General features: G+C 39.3%; 1 protein-coding gene across 3 annotated transcripts in view; it reads right to left on the reverse strand.

The window, feature by feature from the left end:
* Positions 1-21205, reverse strand: part of LOC115210666 (ATP-dependent zinc metalloprotease YME1L) — a 60924-nt gene that overhangs the window by 34192 nt on the left and 5527 nt on the right. For all 3 annotated transcript variants that reach the window (XM_029779327.2, XM_029779326.2, XM_029779325.2), the window contains exon 2: positions 4325-4501. In XM_029779327.2, the coding sequence (XP_029635187.1) occupies positions 4325-4501 (177 nt within the window). The remainder of the gene's footprint in view (positions 1-4324; positions 4502-21205) is intronic.

The following is a 21205-nucleotide window of genomic DNA, read 5'->3' on the forward strand; positions in this document are numbered from 1 at the left end:
CCAGAAGTTACAAAACGGCTAAAATCGGCAGTAATTTTTAATTCTCCTGTGCAGATATGTGTGCATAAGACTATTAAATTATTGCACAGGAGTTCCTCGAGCCAGTGGAATGTTTCCTTGGGGTTCCGCTCCAGCAAAAAGTTTGAAAAGCACTGGTCTAGACCAATACCAGTTTCTTATCACCTTCAACCTTTTTCTTCTCACCTCTCTCCAAATACTACTTGCAGTTCTATAACTGTAACTTCAGTATTGTAGACTGATTGAAAGCCTACAGATTGTTTAGAGAAGTAACTGAATAAACACTGACAAAGTGCAAAGGGAACACTTCAGTCCAGGGAGACAAACCCTATAGTGATGGTAGTGTGATAAAATGCAGCCAGTCCATGCTGTAATGTGATTGATGACAGGATGAGTATCCAGCCTGTAAAAACTATGCCAAAAATCATCAAATATTCTAATATTGACAATGCTTATGTTAGGGCATAGGCATGGCCGTGTGGTTTAGAAGCTTGCTTCCCAACCACATCGTTCCATGTTCAGTTCCATTGCATGGCACCTTGGGTGTCATTTACTATAGTCCCTGACTAACCTAAGCCCTGTGAATGGATTTGGTAGACAGAAATTAATAGAAGCCTGCTGTGTGTGTGTGTGTGTGTGTGTGGCTATATTTGAGTTGGTGTCTCCTAGTTTTGACATCACACAATGGTTGTAAATGCACGTCACTGTCATACAGCAGTGTCCTTAATTTCCAATCTTCCATGAAAAGATGTCTGGCCATGGGAAAATATTACTTTACTTGGAAACAGGCGAGAGTTAGTGACAAGAAGGGCATCTGGCCATAGAAACCTGCCTCAAATTCTGTCCATACCTCCATACCATGCAAGCATGTAAAAGTGGATGCTAAAATGATGATGATGTGTATATGGAACTAGCACTTACCATGCTAGTACTGCACACAGGAGTGGGGTGGTTAAATGGAAACATATGCACATATGCAAGAATTCCTCAACCCAAATCAGGGTTGCACCTATAAATGTTGGTACAATAAAAGGTAGATCTGAGAAGATTATAGAAATGTTGCAGTGGAGGTGCAAGGTGAGATGGAGTGGAACCTCAGCCAGACTCCCCAGAGGTAAAGAACACAGGCACAAATTCTTCTGGGAACTCTCTCTTTCACTCTCTTTTACTTGTTTCAGTCATTTGACTGCGGCCATGCTGGAGCACCGCCTTTAATCAAGCAACTCGACCCCAGGACTTATTCTTTTGTAAGCCCAGTACTTATTCTATCGGTCTCTTTTGCCGAACCGCTAAGTAATGGTGACATAAACACACCAGCATCGGTTGTCAAGCAATGCTAGGGGGACAAGCACAAACACACACACACACACATATATATATATATATATATATATATATATATATATATATATACATATATACGACGGGCTTCTTTCAGTTTCCGTCTACCAAATCCACTCACAAGGCTTTGGTCGGCCCAAGGCTATAGTAGAAGACACTTGCCCAAGGTGCCACGCAGTGGGACTGAACCCGGAACCACATGGTTGGTAAACAAGCTACTTACCACACAGCCACTCCTGCGAAGGTAACAATGTTGATTCAAGTGGAACTGAATAATGGATAAATACATAATTAAGCCTACAACTGAGTGGCAAGCAAAAGGGCTGGTTTTATAAGGCCCCATCGTGAACCACTACACTAACAGAATGGCTATGATGTCATTATCTTGGCTGGTGACTTCAATGGACATGATGTCTATAGATATGGTTGTAAGAATATAAAAGGATAGAAGCTTCTTCAGTCTACAACACAACATGAATTTCAGTAAAAACCAATCAATCATATTTTCACCGTCCAAACATGCAAGCCAGATAGGTTTTCTTTTCAATAGGAAATAAGATAGACATAGTTATAAATACTAAAACTTTTCTGGTGAAGATCAGAAAACAAAGGATAAGAGTTAGAGGGATTGAGAACCATAAAACATTCTGAAAAAGGAAGACACGGAAAGTGAAACTGCTTTCTGCTAAATGTATGTTTAGAGCTATGTCAGATGACATTTATGATGAAAAGTATATGTCAGTATAAATCAAGATGATGTTAAGGAAGTGTATTTGAAATGACAGCGGTGGAATTACTCTCATTAATAACGAGAATAAAGTGACACTTGAAATGTTAGGAGAGGCTACTGAATGGGTAAAATGCGTGGGCGGAAGAGGAACTACCTCAAATATATACAAAAGAGGTACCATCTTTTGAAGTGGACACTTATATGATCAAAATGACCATAAAGGAATGAAGATGGGGAAAGCAACCTATTCTAGAGTTTTGGGGTACTGAAAATATCTGGTGATGTAGATATCCTGTTCAGAGATGCAGTCAGCAATGAGTTTGTGGAATTTAGTATATATACAGGTAGATGTTCATCAACATTCATTACCGACTGCAGTATAAAATAAATGAATAAATAGACAGTGGATAAGACTTTCCTTTATACTCTTTACTCTTTTACTTGTTTCAGTCATTTGACTGCGGCCATGCTGGAGCACCGCCTTTAATCGAGCAACTCGACCCCGGGACTTATTCTTTTGTAAGCCCAGTACTTATTCTATCGGTCTCTTTTGTCGAACTGCTAAGTAACAGGGACATAAACACACCAGCATCGGTTGTCAAGCAATGCTAGGGGGACAAGCACAAACACACACACACATATATATATATATATATATATATATATATATATATATATATATATACATATATACGACGGGCTTCTTTCAGTTTCCATCTACCAAATCCACTCACAAGGCTTTGGTCGGCCCGAGGCTATAGTAGAAGACACTTGCCCAAGGTGCCACGCAGTGGGACTGAACCCGGAACCATGTGGCTGGTAGACAAGCTACTTACCACACAGCCAATCCTGCGCCTATACGGGCAGTGATTCTGATGTTCACCTTGACCTTCACTAGCTTCCGTACTGGTGGCATGTAAAAAGCACCAACCGATTGTGGTCGTTGCCAGCCCCCACTGGCCCCTGTGCCGGTGGCACGTAAAATGCACCCACTACACTCTCGGAGTGGTTGGTGTTAGGAAGGGCATCCAGCTGTAGAAACACTGCAAGATCAGACTGGAGCCTGGCGCAGCCTCGTGGTTTCTCAGATCCCAGTTGAACCGTCCAACCCATGCCAGCATGGAAAACGGACGTTAAATGATGATGATGATGATGATGATGACCAGATTATCATGCTTCTAAGGTTCAGGCTAATGAAAATAATACCTGCCTCACATGATGTGTTTAGGCTGTGCTTGGATGATACATATGTGTAGAAGGTTGTATATGCATTTACATGTTGCTAACTGGAGTAGTGTTGATAGAATGTGGATCAAGGAGAAACATGTTGCTACCAGCTGCAATAGTGATGACTAATAAAAAGCTAATAATCCCTAATAATCCAAAAGATGAGATGTAAACAACTAGGAGGTTCTCATGTTAGGCAAGGTTAAAGGCTTATGCCACAATTCTTACAGGTGAGTGACATAGAACAGGTTTCCAGTAATTCTAAACCACACTGGTTGCCACTAACGAGAGAGACTCAACATGATGAAAAAGTTTGTTTACACATGTTTCTATCACTTTTGAAATGTTGAAATTGAATGCAATAGGTTGATAATCATCAGTGCTGTAGCATCTTAATTTCTGTTACATGCAATCAACATTTATTGTGAATTGGGTATGATGGTGTATGGACATGGCACACAGTCAATCTTTGTTGAAATATCTGGAATGCAGTGGTAGTTCATTTAACCCTACTGATATGTGATTTAACCCTACTGTTCATTTAACCCTACTGTGTCGGTGGCACATAAAAAGCACCATCTGAACGTGGCCGTTGCCAGCGCTGCCACGACTGGCTTCTGTGCCGGTGGCACATAAAAAGCACCATCCGAACGTGGCTGATGCCAGCGCCGCCTTGGCTGGCTTCCGTGCCGGTGGCACGTTAAAAGTACCAACCAATCGTGGCCGATGCCAGACCCCCCTGGCACGAAAAAAACACCCACTACACTCGCGGAGTGGTTGGCGTTAGGAAGGGCATCCAGCTGTAGAAACACTGCCAGATCAGACTGGAGCCTGGTGCAGCCGCCTGGCTTCCCAGACCCCGGTCGAACAGTCCAACCCGTGCTAGCGCGGAAAACGGACGTTAAACGATGATGATGATAACACCTCTAGCCCTAGGACACAAAACTCCTTGCTTTAAAGAATTCATATTTCAAAAGGGAAAAACAGTAAAAAGTGACTCTTTCTTACAGGTTCTGCTTTACTGATTGCTTGCTGATCAAGAACTGCTGCTGCTTTATCCTCTGACTTGGAAGTACTTGACCTTTTCGATACCAAAGTCTTATAATACTTGGAAACAAGAAAACTGTGGACAGCTGGTCTTACAGAACTACTGAAAGTAGCCAGCTGGGACAAAGCAGTTGTCACCTGAAATGAAAAAAGAAAACAAAACACAAAATAATAAAATATATGAGAGAATTTGTAAAACATCAATTTTGAAAATTCTGCTGTTATTTGTGTTAACATTTAAATGATAAATTTCCTTTCATATCAAACTATATTCTCACAATGCCATTGTTCCATGTTCATAGGGACTACAAGTGCTTTGTTTCATCTGTAGGCAGGACATCTATTATCTCTCTATATATAAACGGCAAAATGTCTGTCTGCTTGTGTGTCCTTTATACAAATCCACAATTTTTCAGTTAGAGGCCTCGCACTCTCTATGGTCATTCAAAACCGTCCAAGGATGGTCGTCCACATCTTTACATTTCTCCAGTCACCCCGCAAAGCCATTAAAAAAAAATCAACAGAAGTGGCTTTTTTGTGAATTTTCTATCCAAAACCCAATCAAATTGAATGCCAGCTAGCTGTATGTGATTGGTTAGAGATTTGGACAGTACTCGCGTGTATGTGCGCACGCACGCAGCTGTATATGCATGCACTAGCACTATGACCCGGCAACACCGGGTCATAGTGCTCGTATGTATTAATTCACCAAGGTGTGTGGAGTAAATAACAGATCTTTTGACAAATGTTTCATTCAGATTACTCTGTCAAATGTAATACTTATTTATTCACATTGTTTTGAATTAGTTATGCATTATCTTGTAGCTTTGAGATAATGACATTATAAGGTAGGTTGTAAGAGGTTAGATCTGGCCAGTTTAAACATAAAATAGGTAGAATATTTGAGCTGGATATGGCTGCTTTAAATGCTAAAGAGTTAATAATACTTCAGAAACCAGAGCTCAGCACTAATTATGTTAATGACTTTATAGTTTGTAAAAATACCAATAGAATTCAGCCTTAGTTTATTGTAAATAGGTTTGTAATTAATGGGGGCGAAAAATTGTGGAAGAAACAGGTTTCTGTAACAATTTAAAACCTTAAGTAAATGAAATAGTGTACTCAATCTGACATTTTTGTAATAAACATTCATAAGAGAAAAAGTGTTAAAAAATACTGCTACGAAGGTCAGAAGGATAATAACTATCCAAAATGCGGACATAGAATGTCTGGTAGTCTAAAGTGGCTCAGAATAAGTATAATGTAAATTAATTATAGTACAGTGAAAAATATGAACTTGTCAAGGTAATTTTAGAGGTCTACAGATAAAAAAAAAAAATAGCAGAAAAGTAGAAAAGTTAGTATTTTAACTATGACACATACACTTTGCCCATAATTGACTTATTTATTACTTTTCATTCATATATTAACTTTTCTTATGAGAAGAATGTTTGAATGAGCCTGTGAAAAATTGAGAAATATTTTGGGTCAATGACAGAATCAATTATTAAATATTCCTTTGATTTCAAATTGTTTTGATTTATGTACATAGTTGCAGATTATCAACAGAATAATGCAAAATAAATTCATACAAGCTTTACAACACTGGAAAGCACCCAGTCTTGAAATTTAGCAGTCAGGAAAGAACCTGATTTGTAGAATGCTAGCACTTCAATCAAGATATGCTGAACAAATATGGAATTCATAGAAAAAAAAATTAACTTTTAGGGTAGGTAAATCAATTAATTATCTTGGCTTAGTGTACAACTGGTATATATTTTAATGATATTGAATGGATGAAAGGTAAAGTCAACCCTGGCAGAATTTGAATTCAGAATGTACAATTGGAAGAAATGCTGTTAAGCATTTTGCTCAGTATGGTAATGATCCTTATTTCTTTACTGCCTACAAGGGGCTACACACAGAGGGGACAAACAAGGACAGACAAATGGATTAAGTTGATAATATCGACTCCAGTGTGTAACTGGTACTCATTTAATCGACCCCGAAAGGATGAAAGGCAAAGTTGACCATGGTGGAATTTGAGCTCAGAACGTAACGGCAGACGAAATACGGCTACGCATTTCGCCCAGCGTGCTAAAGTTTCTGCTAGCTTACTGCCTTAAAATGCAAAGATATTGAATAATATCAAACTTAATACATCAATACTGATAGTCCATCTAGACCAGTGCTTTTCAAACTTTTTGCTGGAGTGGAACCCCAAGGAAACATTCCACTGGCTCGAGAAACCCCTGTACAATAATTTAATAGTCTTATGTACACATATCTGCACAGGAGAATTAAAAATTACTGCTGATTTTAGCAGTTTTGTAACTTCTTGCAGAACCCCTGGACTGTACTGGTGGAACCCTAAGGTTTCGCAGAACCCTGGTTGAAAACCACTGATCTAAACAATATAATTCAGAATCAAAAACTCAACTGCAAAGCTGTTTCAGTTGCCTTTTGAATGATCTTATAACCTTCGGCCATCTCAATGATGTAGTTTACAACCTTAGTTCGTCTCAATGGACAATCTTAAACACTTAGGTCACCACTTTGCCTGCCAAACACATTTTGCATTATATTTTCTTTTGTACCAACCGTCTAAATTTGTTACAAAGTAAGTTTAAAAAAACAATTTTTTAAAACCATACATATGCTCTAGTTCACTAGATAAACTACCACATTGATTTATAGCATGGCTATCATTTCTGACTCCTGTAGTGCAGAATGAATGTTATATTCATTCTGCACTGCAAGAGTCACTGGTGATGACATGGTAAAAAGTGTTAAAATGTCTATTATACCTCAATTTATGGATATTTTCATTTATCTATGATCTTTTTAAAATAAGCTTTATTGGCTTCTTTTTTTTTTACAAAAGTTATTTTATGAAAAGCAACACTCCAATGAAAGAGTAACTTGCACTTTCCTGATATTTTGATGGATTTCAATGTCTCTGCAATTGAAAAAAGCCCCAGAAATACAAAGAAACATGTGTTCTGCACATTTTCTAAAATTCAAGTACTGTAGTTTCAGCCATAATCATAATTTTTAACTTGTTTTCAGACAACCTGCTCGAGTATGCTTTGGCATCCATAGCAGTAGAGCACTTATCAATTCTTGTTTAGCTCGCCAGCAATGTCCTGCAAAGTGAAAGTGCCTTTCTCTTATGATGGAGGATACAGGAAGATTTCCATACAGCTGTTTCTTGGTGGGACAACTTCTCCAAGATATGTTTAAAACTACTCTTAACATTTGGGTGTAAGTTCCAACTAGCTTGGATTCTAGCTTTTTGGTAAGTGTCCAGGCTCATGCTCCATATAATAGGACTGACTCAACCAGTGCATGTAAAAAATTTCTCTTAAGGTTGTCTGACAGGGTTGGTTTCCAGACAACATCCAGTTTGTTTAGGACCAACCATGCTTTGACTATCGAAGTCCTTACATCCTTTTGAGGAAAGTGAAACCATCAACTTAATCGACAAGGGTCTCCACTGAGGTTAGTGATGGACCCTTGTTGATTGTGAGCAATGAACTTGGTTTTACCAGGATTAACAAGTAGCCCAACATCATGTGCAGCAAATTCTAGACAATAAAGTAATTGGGTAGAGTTTGATGTTGTGTCAGAGAGCAAGGTTCAATCATCAGCAAAGTCTACATCAGTTATTTTTCAAGAAGGATGCCTGATCAAGCTTCTTTTCACAAATGTGAAACCAAGGCTGTTTAGATTGTCAAGTGATGTTCTGATAACCTGGCTGCTAGATTGGTACTCAGCTCATCAATCCTATAGATGGGGATTAAACACTTCTCTGTAGAGACTAATTTGTAATTTTCCTTCTCGTTACTCCATTCCTTGGCAAAAATGTTGGCAACCATTAAAATGAGCTCCAAATAAAACAGTATCAAAAAAAAAAAAAGAAAAGAAAACAGCCAATATAGGCGCAGAGTGGCTGTGTGGTAAGTAACTTGCTTACCAACCACGTGGTTCCGGGTTCAGTCCCACTGTGTGGCATCTTGGGCAAGTGTCTTCTGCTATAGCCCCGGGCCAACCAATGCCTTGTGAGTGGATTTGGTAGACGGAAACTGAAAGAAGCCTGTCGTATATATGTATATATATATGTGTCTGTGTGTGTGTTTGTGCGTCTGTGTTTGTCCCCCTAGCATTGCTTGACAACCGATGCTGGTGTGTTTACGTCCCCGTCACTTAGCGGTTCAGCAAAAGAGACCGATAGAATAAGTACTGGGCTTACAAAGAATAAGTCCCAGAGTCGATTTGCTCGACTGAAGGCGGTGCTCCAGCATGGCCAAAGTCAAATGACTGAAACAAGTAAAAGAGTAAAGAGAGTATGTCCACCCCCAAAACACCTTATTTAGAATTACATTAATAAATAATGAATGCGAGTCATACAGGTTAGTTATATTATGGTTGAACTGTTAAGAAATTTTAAATGCAGAAGTCTACAAGACTGAATGTTAAACTATTCCTCACCCATGGGGGAAAAAAATGATATATAGGTGCAGACATAGCTACAGGGTGAAGAAGCTTGCTTTGAAACCAGTTGAATTCAGGTTCAGTTCCATCGTGCAACACCTTGGTCAAGTGTCTATTATAGCTCCAGGCCAAAGAATACTTTGTGAGTAAATTTAATAGATGGAAACAGTGTGGAAGCCTGTTGCATTTGTATGCGGGTCTTTGTGTTTACCCCCTGCTACAACCCATAACTTAGCAGTTCAGCAAAAAAGACTGATAGCATAAATACTAGGTTTGCAAAAATATATGTAGTGGGGTCGATTTGTGTGACTAAACTCTAAGGCAGTGGCCCAGCATCATGGCAGTCCAATGACCGAAACAAGTACAAGATGAACAGGAGTGGCTGTGTGGTAAGTAGCTTGCTAACCAACTACATGGTTCCGGGCTCAGTCCCACTGCGTGGCATCTTGGGCAAGTGTCTTCTATTATAGCCCCGGGCCGACCAATGCCTTGTGAGTGGATTTGGTAGACGGAAACTGAAAGAAGCCTGTTGTATATATGTATATATATATATATATGTGTATGTGTGTTTGTGTCTGTGTTTGTCTCCCTAGCATTGCTTGACAACCGATGCTGGTGTGTTTACGTCCCCGTCACTTAGCGGTTCAGCAAAAGAGACCGATTGAATAAGTACTGGGCTTACAAAGAATAAGTCCCAGGGTCGATTTGCTCGACTAAAGGCAGTGCTCGAGCATGGCCAAAGTCAAATGACTGAAACAAGTAAAAGAGTAAAGTATGTCCACCCCCAAAACACCTTATTTAGAATTACATTAACAAACAATGAATGCAAGTCATATAGGTTAGTTATATTGTGGTTGAACTGTTAAGAAATTTTAAATGCAGAAGTCTACAAGACTACATGTTAAACTATTCCTCATCCATGGGGAAAAAAATGATATATAGGGGCAGACATAGCTACAGGGTGAAGAAGCTTGCTTTGAAACCCAGTTCAATTCAGGTTGAGTTCCATCGTGCAACACCTTGGTCAAGTGTCTACTATAGCTCCAGGCCAAAGAATACTTTGTGAGTAAATTTAATAGATGGAAACAGTGTGGAAGCCTGTTGCATTTGTATGTGTGTCTTTGTGTTTACCCCCGGCTACAACCCATAACTTAGCAGTTCAGCAAAAAAGACTAGGAAACAGTGTGGAAGCCTGTTGCATTTGTATGCGTGTCTTTGTGTTTACTCCCTGCCACAACCCATAACTTAGCAGTTCAGCAAAAAAGACTTATAGCATAAATACTAGATTTGCAAAAATATATATGTAGTGGGGTCGATTTGTGTGACTAAACTCTAAGGCAGTGCCCCAGTATCGTGGCAGTGCAATGACCGAAACAAGTACAAGATGAATAGTAAGAAGAAAAGATTAAAATGCAAAATGGGAAGGCTGAGAAACAAAAGTACTGAAAGTAGGTGAATGGATGGTGATGGGGGGAATGAGTTGACTAAGAGACATCATATCAGTGACAACACACTGACATTTATCAACACTACTACTGCGAACAAAAGAATCTGTCAACAGCAGAAAAGATGATTCACTGAACTTAAGGTGACTAAAACTCACAAACTGAATAGGAACAAAGAAGAATTATTTCAAGACAAAACCAAGGCAGATATTACAGTCTGTTACCTACTCATCACTTGTCAGCAGAGAACATAAGTTAAATGACAATAATGAAAATATATCAACTATGAATAGGATTCTATTCTCAGCTATAGCTGAAATGACAGAATAAAAGGCAAAGATTAATAAAATAAAGTACCAGTTAAAAACTGGGTCAATGTAACAGACCAAACCTCACCCTTCAGAACTGCTGGCCTTGTACTTAAAATAGAACTGATCACCTCTGAAAACTTGAAACAATGAGTTATAACTTTAACCCTTTCGTTACCAACCCCGGCTGAAACAGGCTTTGGATCTGAGTACAAATGCCTTGTTCTCATAAGTTTTGAATTAAAATCTTCCACCAAACCTTAGTCACAATTTATGTTCCTAACAGTACCTAGATGATAACTAAGTTAATTTACTAAATTCTTTGTTATATTTAAAGTAATTGAAAGAGACAGAGAGCATCTCAAAATAAATACAGTAACGAAAGGGTTAACATAATTAAATATTATTAGGTGTTTAACCCTTTTGTTACCATATTTCTGTTGAGATGCTCTGTGTTTCTTTCAATTAATTTTAAATATAACAAAGAATTTAGTAAAATAACTTAGTTATCATTAAGTTAGTATTAGGAACATAAATCATGATTAACTATTTCGTTACCAACCTGGCTGAAACCACCTCTGGCTCTGAGTACAAATGTCTTGTTTTCATAAGTTTTGAATAAAAATCTTCCACCAAGCCTTAGTCACAATTTATGTTCCTAACACTAGCTTAATGATAACAAAGTCATTTTACTAAATTCTTTGTTATATTTAAAGTAATTGAAAGAAACACAGAACATCTCAAAATAAATACAATAACGAAAGGATTAAATAAATTAATAGTAAATATATGAAGAACTATTGTTTCATGTTTATATTTCTATTTGCAGTGTTATTAATTTCTATTTCCTTAATTACAGTTTTGGTGATGCAAACAAGAATAACAGAACTCAAAACAGGAATATATATATTTATCTTTTCGTGATCACGTGACCATCAGATGTTGCTACACATCGCTGGTCACAATGCGTTCGCATTGTTTTAGCCTTCGAACGACGCCACCCCGCTGGTTAAGCGAGCAGGCCAACAGAAGAAAGTGGGAGAAAGAGTGGTGAAAGAGTACAGCAGGGATCACCACCCCCTGCCGGAGCCTTGTGGAGCTTTTTAGGTGTTTTTGCTCAATAAACACACACAACACCTGGTCTGGGAATCGAAACCGCGATCCTACGACCGCAAGTCCGCTGCCCTAACCACTGGGCCATTGCGCCTTTTTTAGGTGTTTTCGCTCAATAAACACACACAACGCCTGGTCTGGGAATTGAAACTGCGAGTCCGCTGCCCTAACCACTGGGCCATTGCACCTCCATATATTTATCTTTTATTAATTACTATTTAGTAGAAGCAACAGAGTGACTCAAAGGATGAAAGTTTTGTGTGCTAGCACTTATTTCTTTAATTAGGTTTTCTATTTTTACTCGGTCATACAACCTGAGTATTCTCAATATCTTTACCAATAGTTTAACTTCTGCATGCATTGCACTAATGAATCTTCTGTGTAATGTTTCCTACCCAATCAATTATTGCATATAGGCTTTGACTGGACATGTTTGTTATGTATCAATTCAAAATCTAAGGAATATGAAACAGTAACGACAAGTTGTTAATACTAAATATAAAATTAAAGTAAAAGAAAGTCATTTGCTATGGTACTCAGGTAAAATGACTGTAATCAAATAGAGCTGTAAAGGCTGGAAGAGAGAAAAAAAGAAACTAAATGATTTAAAAAAAGTCACTACAAATGTAACTTCTTAACAATTAAAATCCTTTAAGCTCTGGTCACAAGATATCTCTTGACAACTAAAAGTACGAAATAAGTTTTGTGGTTTAAAAGCTTAGTAGTTATTTACGTTGTTAATTGCAAGTGCTCTTAAAAGTACAGTAATGTTGACTGAGTCAAAATTTGTACAAGGATTAACTCTTTTATTTAATAATGCACTACTTGTGGTAATAAAGTATATAAAATATCAATGAAGTATATAAAACTATATAAATAATAAAGTAGGCATAGGAGTGGCTATGTGGTAAGTAGCTTGCTTATGAACCACATGGTTTCGGGTTCAGTCCCACTGTGTGGTGCTTTGGGCAAGTGTCTTCTACTATAGCCTTGGGCCGACCAAAGCCTTGTGAGTGGATTTGGTAGACGATGCTGGTGTGTTTACATCCCCGTAACTTAGCGGTTCAGCAAAAGAAACCGATAGAATAAGTATTAGGATTACAAAGAATAAGTCCTGGGGTTGATTCATTCGACTAATGGAGGTGCTCCAGCATGGCCACAGTCAAATGACTAAAACAAGTAAAAGAGTAAAAAAAAGTATATAGGCGCAGGAGTGGCTGTGTGGTAAGTAGCTTGCTAACCAACCACATGGTTCCGGGTTCAGTCCCACTGTGTGGCATCTTGGGTAAGTGTCTTCTGCTATAGCCCCGGGCCGACCAATGCAATGTGAGTGGATTTGGTAGACAGAAACTGAAAGAAGCCTGTCGTATATATATATATGTATGTGTGTGTGTGTGTGTGTGTCTGTGTTTGTCCCCCTAGCATTGCTTGACAACCGATGCTGGTGTGTTTACGTCCCCGTCACTTAGCGGTTCGGCAAAAGAGACCGATAGATTAAGTACTGGGCTTACAAAGAATAAGTCCCGGGGTCGATTTGCTCGACTAAAGGCGGTGCTCCAGCATGGCCGCAGTCAAATGACTGAAACAAGTAAAAGAGTATATAAAGCTATACAAAATAATAATGAAGTAGATAAAACTATTCCTCTTCCCACTGGTTCCAGACCACCCAACCATATTTCATTCTCTTGTCCTCCCACCTTCCAGAAACTGTAACATCTTTACCAGTGCTGTTTGCCTATCTTCTCTTCTGCATCCCTCTGTCTTCCCAAGCTCATGGCCCTTGTCTCATCCACTCTTCAGCCCTACCTATTTTAGAGCAGTCTGCTTCTCCAACCTTCATTCACCTTTCCATACAATCTTGCAAACCACTCACTTACCCACTTCTACGCAGTCTGCATCTTGTGGGGCCACCTGGACACATTATCAACAGCACTTTCTCTCCCCCTCCTCTTCTACTACATGTGAGTAGCCATGCTGATTCCTCTGCATAAACTTGCTCTGCCCCCACCGTCCTGTGAACTGCATGGTAACCTCAATAATGCAGGTGGCATGAAAAAAAGCACCCAGTCCCCACTGTAAAGTGGTTTGCATTAAGAGGGGCATGCATATACAATTATAAATACAGAGACACTAAAACTACATATAAATATCTTGAAATACTAAAGAGTAAATTTATTCAACAGAATCACCATTGGCTTCAACTATGGTCTCCTGATGACTTTGCAATCTCCTGCAACTCTTCTGGATAGGCTCCTTGTTTAAGTAGGTGAATGCTGCCATAATCCTTGCCTTCAATTCATCATAGGTATATCAAGGAGTTGTGTTGGTCTCCCGCTCAACTGTGCCACACACATAATAATTAAGAGGGTTGCAGTCTGAGGAGTTAGGTGGGCAGATGTTAGGGGTGATGTGGTTTCAGAAATTGTCTGACAGCCATGACTGGATCCTCCTGCTTGTGTGACATGGTGTAGAGTCCTGTTGCCAGACATAGGGTCTTCCAGCAGCCACCCTCTTGACCCAGGGCAGCACTACCTCCTCCATGCACTTTATGTAGGCCTCCGTGTTGAGTCTGAGGCTGTGTCGGAAGATGAATGGAGGCATAACATTGCCATCACTAGTGATCACTCCAAACACCTTGATGTTGACTGGATGTTTGATTTTTATCGCATTTGGTAATGCATTGTCCTCAGACTGACACCCAAAACACTTTGAAATATTTGTACTGAAGCTTCCAGTGCAAATGCCAAGCAGTACATTATGCTGTTTCCAAATTTCTGGCAGAATCAATTGTGTCATGGTGCTGTTTTTCTCATGGATGGTGCCCAACTGACACTACTACACTGTGTTGTTGACAAAATCAAAAACAATGTGCATGCGTGAAATTAAAAATAAAAATAGTGACAATTTACCCATCACATCCTGTGTATCTGTGTGTGTGTGTATGTATGTATATATATATATATATATATATATACACACACACACACATATATTGCCCTGTGGTTTAGAAGTTTACTTCTGAACTATATGGTTTTGAGTTCAGTCCCACTGCATGGCATTTTGGACAAGTGACTTCTACTATAATCCCAGGTCAACCAAAGGACTGCAAGTAGATTTGGTAGACAGAAACTGAAAGAAGCCTGTCACATACATATATATGTAAACGTGGGTACATGTGTTAGTGTGTGTCACTGACTTCCTATCTTGATATCATGACAGTTGTAAAATAAGCATCACCATTATTATGCAAGCGGTGTCCTTCATTTCCAGTCTTCTGTGAAAACATGTCTGGCCATGGGGTTGTATTACATTGCCTGGAAATAGGTAAGTGTTGGCAACAGGAAGGGCATCTACCCAAAGAAAATCTGTATCAGCAAGTTCAGTCCAACCCATGCAAGCAGGGACTAGTGGACATTAAAACAATGATGACATACATGCATATATATAATTAGACAAACACACACACACACATATAAACATAAGGGTTTCTTTATGTAAAAAGCACCAATCTGATCGTGGCCGTTGCCAGCCTCGCCTGGCACCTGTGCCGGTGGCACGTAAAAAGCACCCACTACACTCATGGAGTGGTTGGCGTTAGGAAGGGCATCCAGCTGTAGAAACACTGCCAGATCAGATTGGAGCCTGGTGCAGCCTTCTGGCTTCCCAGATCCCCGGTCGAACCGTCCAGCCCATGCTAGCATGGAGAATGGACGTTAAACGATGGTAATGATGATGATGTATTGGTATTGCATTTTTAACTGTTTAATTTTATTTTATTACATTTTTATGAATTTAAAAAAATTTTTCTAATTTATATTTATTTTTAATGAAGATATTTTAGAATTTGTAGGATTAAGTTGGATCTGTTAATAATAATAATAATAATAATAAAAAGAGGAAAATAGCCTGAGGATGCACTGGTGGATTTATGTATTAGGTATAGCCTGGTAAAACAAACCACCAGGGCAGAAATACATGTAGCATTGGTTAATATTATCTTTCCCCACAGACTAATAACAGGTATGGTATATATATTTAAAAAAAATATGTTTAAATAATTTATAATTAATTCTAATGTACTTTATTCTTATTGTATGTTACAGTAGGCTTTAAAATGCTTATATTATTAGATCAGTATTTTGGATATAACTTTCTAAGTGTACTCCAGTAAATAAGGTTGTCCTGAAATTGAAGTTGTGGTCCTTTTGGTAAAATCTCAAATTTGTAATAATAATATTATAATTGATACAGTTTGCTTTGCATTAATAAAGTGTAAAATAGTAAATATCCTGATAACCTGGAATAATTATTATTCACTAAGGTTTTTTAAAAATATTCATAATATAAGTATGTATATATATATATATACACATGTAGATATGTGTGTGTGTGTGTGTGTATATATATATATATATATATATATATATATATATATATATATAGATATGTGTGTGTGTGTGTGTGTATATATATATATATATATATATATATATATATATATAGATATGTGTGTGTATATATATGTATGTATATATATGTGTATGTATGTATCATCATCATCGTTTAACATCCGCTTTCCATGCTAGCATGGGTTGGACAATTTGACTGAGGGCTGGTGAATCAGATGGCTGCACCAGGCTTCAATCTTGAGTGATACAATCTTCATGTATATGTATGTATGTGTGTATATATATATATATATATATATATGTATGTTTATAATTACGGGGACATAAACACACCACCATCGGTTGTCAAGTGATGTTGGGGGAGTGGGGCAAACACAGACTCACAAACATACTCACACCCCTAGGCATGTGTGTGTGTGTGTGTGTGTGTATATATATATATATATATATATGTATATATATATGCATATACACGACATGCTTCTTTCAGTTTCCATCTAACAAATCCACTCACAAGGCTTTGTTCAGTCCAAGGCTGGAGTAGAAGACACGCAGTGGGACTGAACCTGGAACCATGTAATTTTTTGCAACCTACTTGCCACACAGCCACTCCTGCACCAGTATGCATATAGAACTTTCATCAGTTTCAGCTCAATGCTGTGGCCATGCTGGGGCACTGCCGTTTTGATACACTGTTATGACTGAGAGTCTCCTCTGATATGTAGCATTTGGTAAATAAGAGAGTTTGATGTCGCTGCCCTCACCCGCACCTCCTGCCGCAAGGTAGGTTCATCTGGGACTCTCAACAAGAAGAGCTCCAGTTTTGATTTGAAAATTCCTACATTCACTTTGCGTAGGTCTCTCAGGCTCTTTGGGAGAATATGAAAAAGGTGTGGGCCCCTGAAACCCAGGCTGTTGCAGTAACTGGTCCTGAAGTGCAATGGCACTGCTGGGATCTTTGGTACTGTGCAGTGGCAACCTGTTCTGGCATTTGTATAGTTTTCAATGCCAAAATTTGGCATATTAACCCCTTTGATACACACACACACACACACACACACACATTTGTGTGTGTGTATATGTGTGTCTTTGCATATAAATTGAACTGAATTGAACCAGCTTCAGGTCATGAGCTGTCGCCATGTTGAGGTACCGGCATTTGGTGTTTCTATATAATTCTTACTTCCCTAAATCATTTTGAAACTTGACATTTGGTGCATGAGGGTGTTTGATGCCACTGCCCTCATCTGCACCTCCTGCTGTGAAGTTGGTTCATCTGGGTCTCTTGACAGTAAGAAATCTAGTTTCATTTTGAAGATACCTACATCCACCCCATGTAGGTCTCTCAGGTCCTTTGGAAAGATATTGAAGACCTGTGGTCCTTTCAAGCCCAGGCTGTTGCAATATCTTGTCCTATACTTTGATGACAAAGTTGGAGTCTTTGGCACTATGCATTAGTGCCCTGTCTAGCATTAGTGTAACTCTCAATGCCAAAATTTGAGTCAAGCCCCTCCAAGATCTTCCATATATGTGTGTGTGTGTGTGTGTGTACGTACATGTATGTGTGTGTGTGTGTGTGTGTGTATATATATATATATATATATATATATATATATTCTTCTGTTAGGAGGCACAAACACTTACACATGTACACACATGACGATAACTTTCACCTACCAAATTCAATTACAAAGCTTTGGTTGGCCTGAGGTTATAGCAGAAGACACTAGCCATGCAGTGGGACTGAAGTTGCAACCATGTGGCTAGAAAGCAAGTTTCCTCACCACACAGCCATGACCATATATACATATATATATATATATATATATATATAAATGCATGTAAAATATAACGTGTCTTGAATGGTACAACAATGCAGAGTGGACTATAATAACTGTTATAATTTAATTATCCATAGTCTGATATAATAATATTTCAGAATACAAAAATTCTTTCTTGAGATATTGCTAGGAATTGATAAAGTCACTGTTATAATGGGTTTTCCAATGGTTACTGAATTTTTTTTCCCCAGAGGTATCACAAAGCTCCTTCTGGAATTCCTCATGAGAAGTGAGTGAGGGCAGCCATGTCTCAATCTTGTGCATGTTGGCACATCCGCAGCACTGCTCCTAAGTTATGTATTATACGCACAGTATCTTTTTTTTTTTATAATCAAAAATGAACCTACACGCATCCAGATGTAGCTAAATAATATATTAATTGCCAACCTCCAGCCTGTTGTTAATTTGGGACCATAGTCAGTCTATGAGGATAGCTTCCTTAATTCCTAGATTACCCAAATTTCTTTCATTGGCCTCAACTGTGACTCATACTTTTGTGGGTGTTCTGGCATCTGTCTAGATGTTTTCTGGAAGGACCTCTATATAAAATATCCTGACTACTTTCCCACATCCTGAAAACCATACTCTCTACCTTTCCTCTACTATCAACTGCTGGATAGTAGTTCTGGCAAATACTCTTCTTACCCGCCTGAATGGGTGTCTCGTAAATGATGTCCTATCTGAATCTCAATGTGGCTTCCAATCTGGTAGAGGGACAATGGATATGATTTTCACAGCAAGACAGATGTAGGAGAAGTGCTATCAACAGTTTTATCTTCATCACAGCTAGTCAAAGTAGATGCGTAGGCACTTACTAGAGTATCAAACCACTCACCTTTCAGGTGCAATCACACAGCCATTAGATATTCATTTATAGGAACAGGAAGCACCTCCAATTTCTTAAGGATATCTGATCGAAATACAAAGCCAACACCAGCCTCTCTGCACTCTCCCTTTTGCCTCCCCTTCCAAAAAAAGGTGTATCCACCTCCTACTTCCTCAAGCAGACCATCACCTGTACGAGTCTCTGAAAGTGCAGCTCTATTAATGTTAAAACAGATCAGCTCGTGAGAAATAAGGCTTGCACAACACTTCATAGACCCTCTCCACTTTATTGACATTATCCAGACACAACCTGGAGCAAGATGTCTGGTGCCAATATGAGTCACAGGCTCAGGGACGTGGGGGTGTCATGATCTCTAGCACAAACCAAAGATTCCCAAAATGTCCAATGCCATTCCCTACATATCTGGTTTCATATCAGAGTGACCTTCTAGAGACACGCTTCAACAGAAGCTGAGGGGTGCCTCATTCCCAGTGGTCTTTCAGCATGCTGGACACCATCACAGAATTTCTGCGAACCCGCGCTATTGCTAGATAGCTGTTGAGCCTGTACTAAGTTCATCCGACCCCTTTCAACAAGTCTTGTTTTTAATCCTGCTGGGTTTCTAGCAACCCTCCTCATCAGGATAACCTGGGAGGGATGCCAGTTTAGTTGTAGGCAACCAGACCATGCAACAGGTTGTACTGGATTCCATGTTACCAATAGCACTTATGAGAGCTTCATAAGTGACCTGATATATATATATATATATGTAGATATATATATATATAATATATATATATATATATATATATATATAATATATATATTTGGACGATTTGACTGAGGACTGGCGAACTAGATGGCTGCACCAGGCTCCAATCTTGATCTGGCAGAGTTTCTACAGCTGGATACCCTTCCTAACACCAACCACCCAGAGAGTGTAGTGGGTGGTTTACGTGCCACAGGGACAGGGTCCAGTCAGGTGGTACTGGCAACGACCTTGCTCGAATATCTTTTCACATGTCACCGGCACAAGTGCCAGTAAGGCGACGCTGGTAACGATCACGCTATATATGCCAGGGGCTTCCATGGTAGCTATGGTTTTGGTTCCAGCAATGAGGAGGGAACCAGGCTGCTGGAGTTCTGCAATGCAAATGATCTTATGGTTTGCAATACCAACTTCAGGAAACCTACCAGTCACCTTGTCACCTACCAATCTGGTAGACATACTAGCCAAATTGACTACATCCTTGCCAGAAAAAGGGAAAGATGGCTGCTTATAAATGCCAAAAGCTTCCCAGGCAAAGAATGTACCCCACAACATAGACTGGTAGTTAGTGACTTCAGGATTAGGGCTAAATGAATGCCCAGAAGACGACCAGCATGGAGGAGAAGGGTCTGGAAGCTTAAAGATCCTGCAAATGGACAGAGATTTAGAGACATATTACTCGAAGCCTATGACGAAATAGAAGGGGATATAGCTTCACCCGATGTAGAAGACAACTGAAGGTTTCTACGGAACAACCTGCTGAGGGCTACTGACCAGATCTGTGGATGGTGCAAAGTCCCCTCTCGACCCCAGAGAACGTGGTGGTGGAACAATGTTGTTGACAGGGTTATTAGAGAAAAGAAACAGGCTTCGAAGAACTGGAAGAACAGTGGTAGCAGGGAATTGTATCAGACTGCCAGAGGGGAAGCTAGGAGGCAGGTTTATTTAGCCAGAGGGAAAGCAGATAAGAAGAAATATGCCAATGTTCTGCATCGTGAGGACCAAAGACTTGAGGTATTTCGTGTTGCAAGACAGTGTGAGAGAGAGAATTGTGATGTTGTAGGAGAGAAATGTGTTCGCATGGATGATGGTTCACTTGCACTAAATGAGGCTGCAAAGAGAGAGGTTTGGAGATGCCACTATGAAATGTTGCTGAATAAAGAAAATGAATGGGAGAAAGAGAGTCTGCCGAATGTTGACCTAACAGAGGGACCAGCTATCCAAGTTGACAGTACCTTGGTAGATAAAGCAATTAAGAGTATGAAGACAGGGAAAGCCCCCGGCCCATCTGGAATTACTGCAGAGATGCTCAAAATATCTGGCAGTGTCGGCTATAGCCTCGTCACCTGTATAGTTAACCAGGCGATACACGAAGGAGTTTCATACCCAATGACTGGTGTAGCAGCACTATAGTCAACTGCTACAGAGGAAAAGGTGATGCTTTAGATACAAATAATTACAGAGGGATCAAGTTGTTGGATCAGGTAATGAAGGTCATGGAGAGGGTCATAGCCCAACTAACTAGGGAGAGAGTCAGTTTAGATGAGATGCAGTTTGGGTCCGTGCCAGCGAAAAGCACTATTGATGCTATATTTCTGGTAAGACAGCTGCAGGAGAAATACCTAGCCAAAGATAAA

Source organism: Octopus sinensis, linkage group LG4, assembly GCF_006345805.1.
Source record: "Octopus sinensis linkage group LG4, ASM634580v1, whole genome shotgun sequence".
NCBI lineage: Eukaryota > Metazoa > Mollusca > Cephalopoda > Octopoda > Octopodidae > Octopus > Octopus sinensis.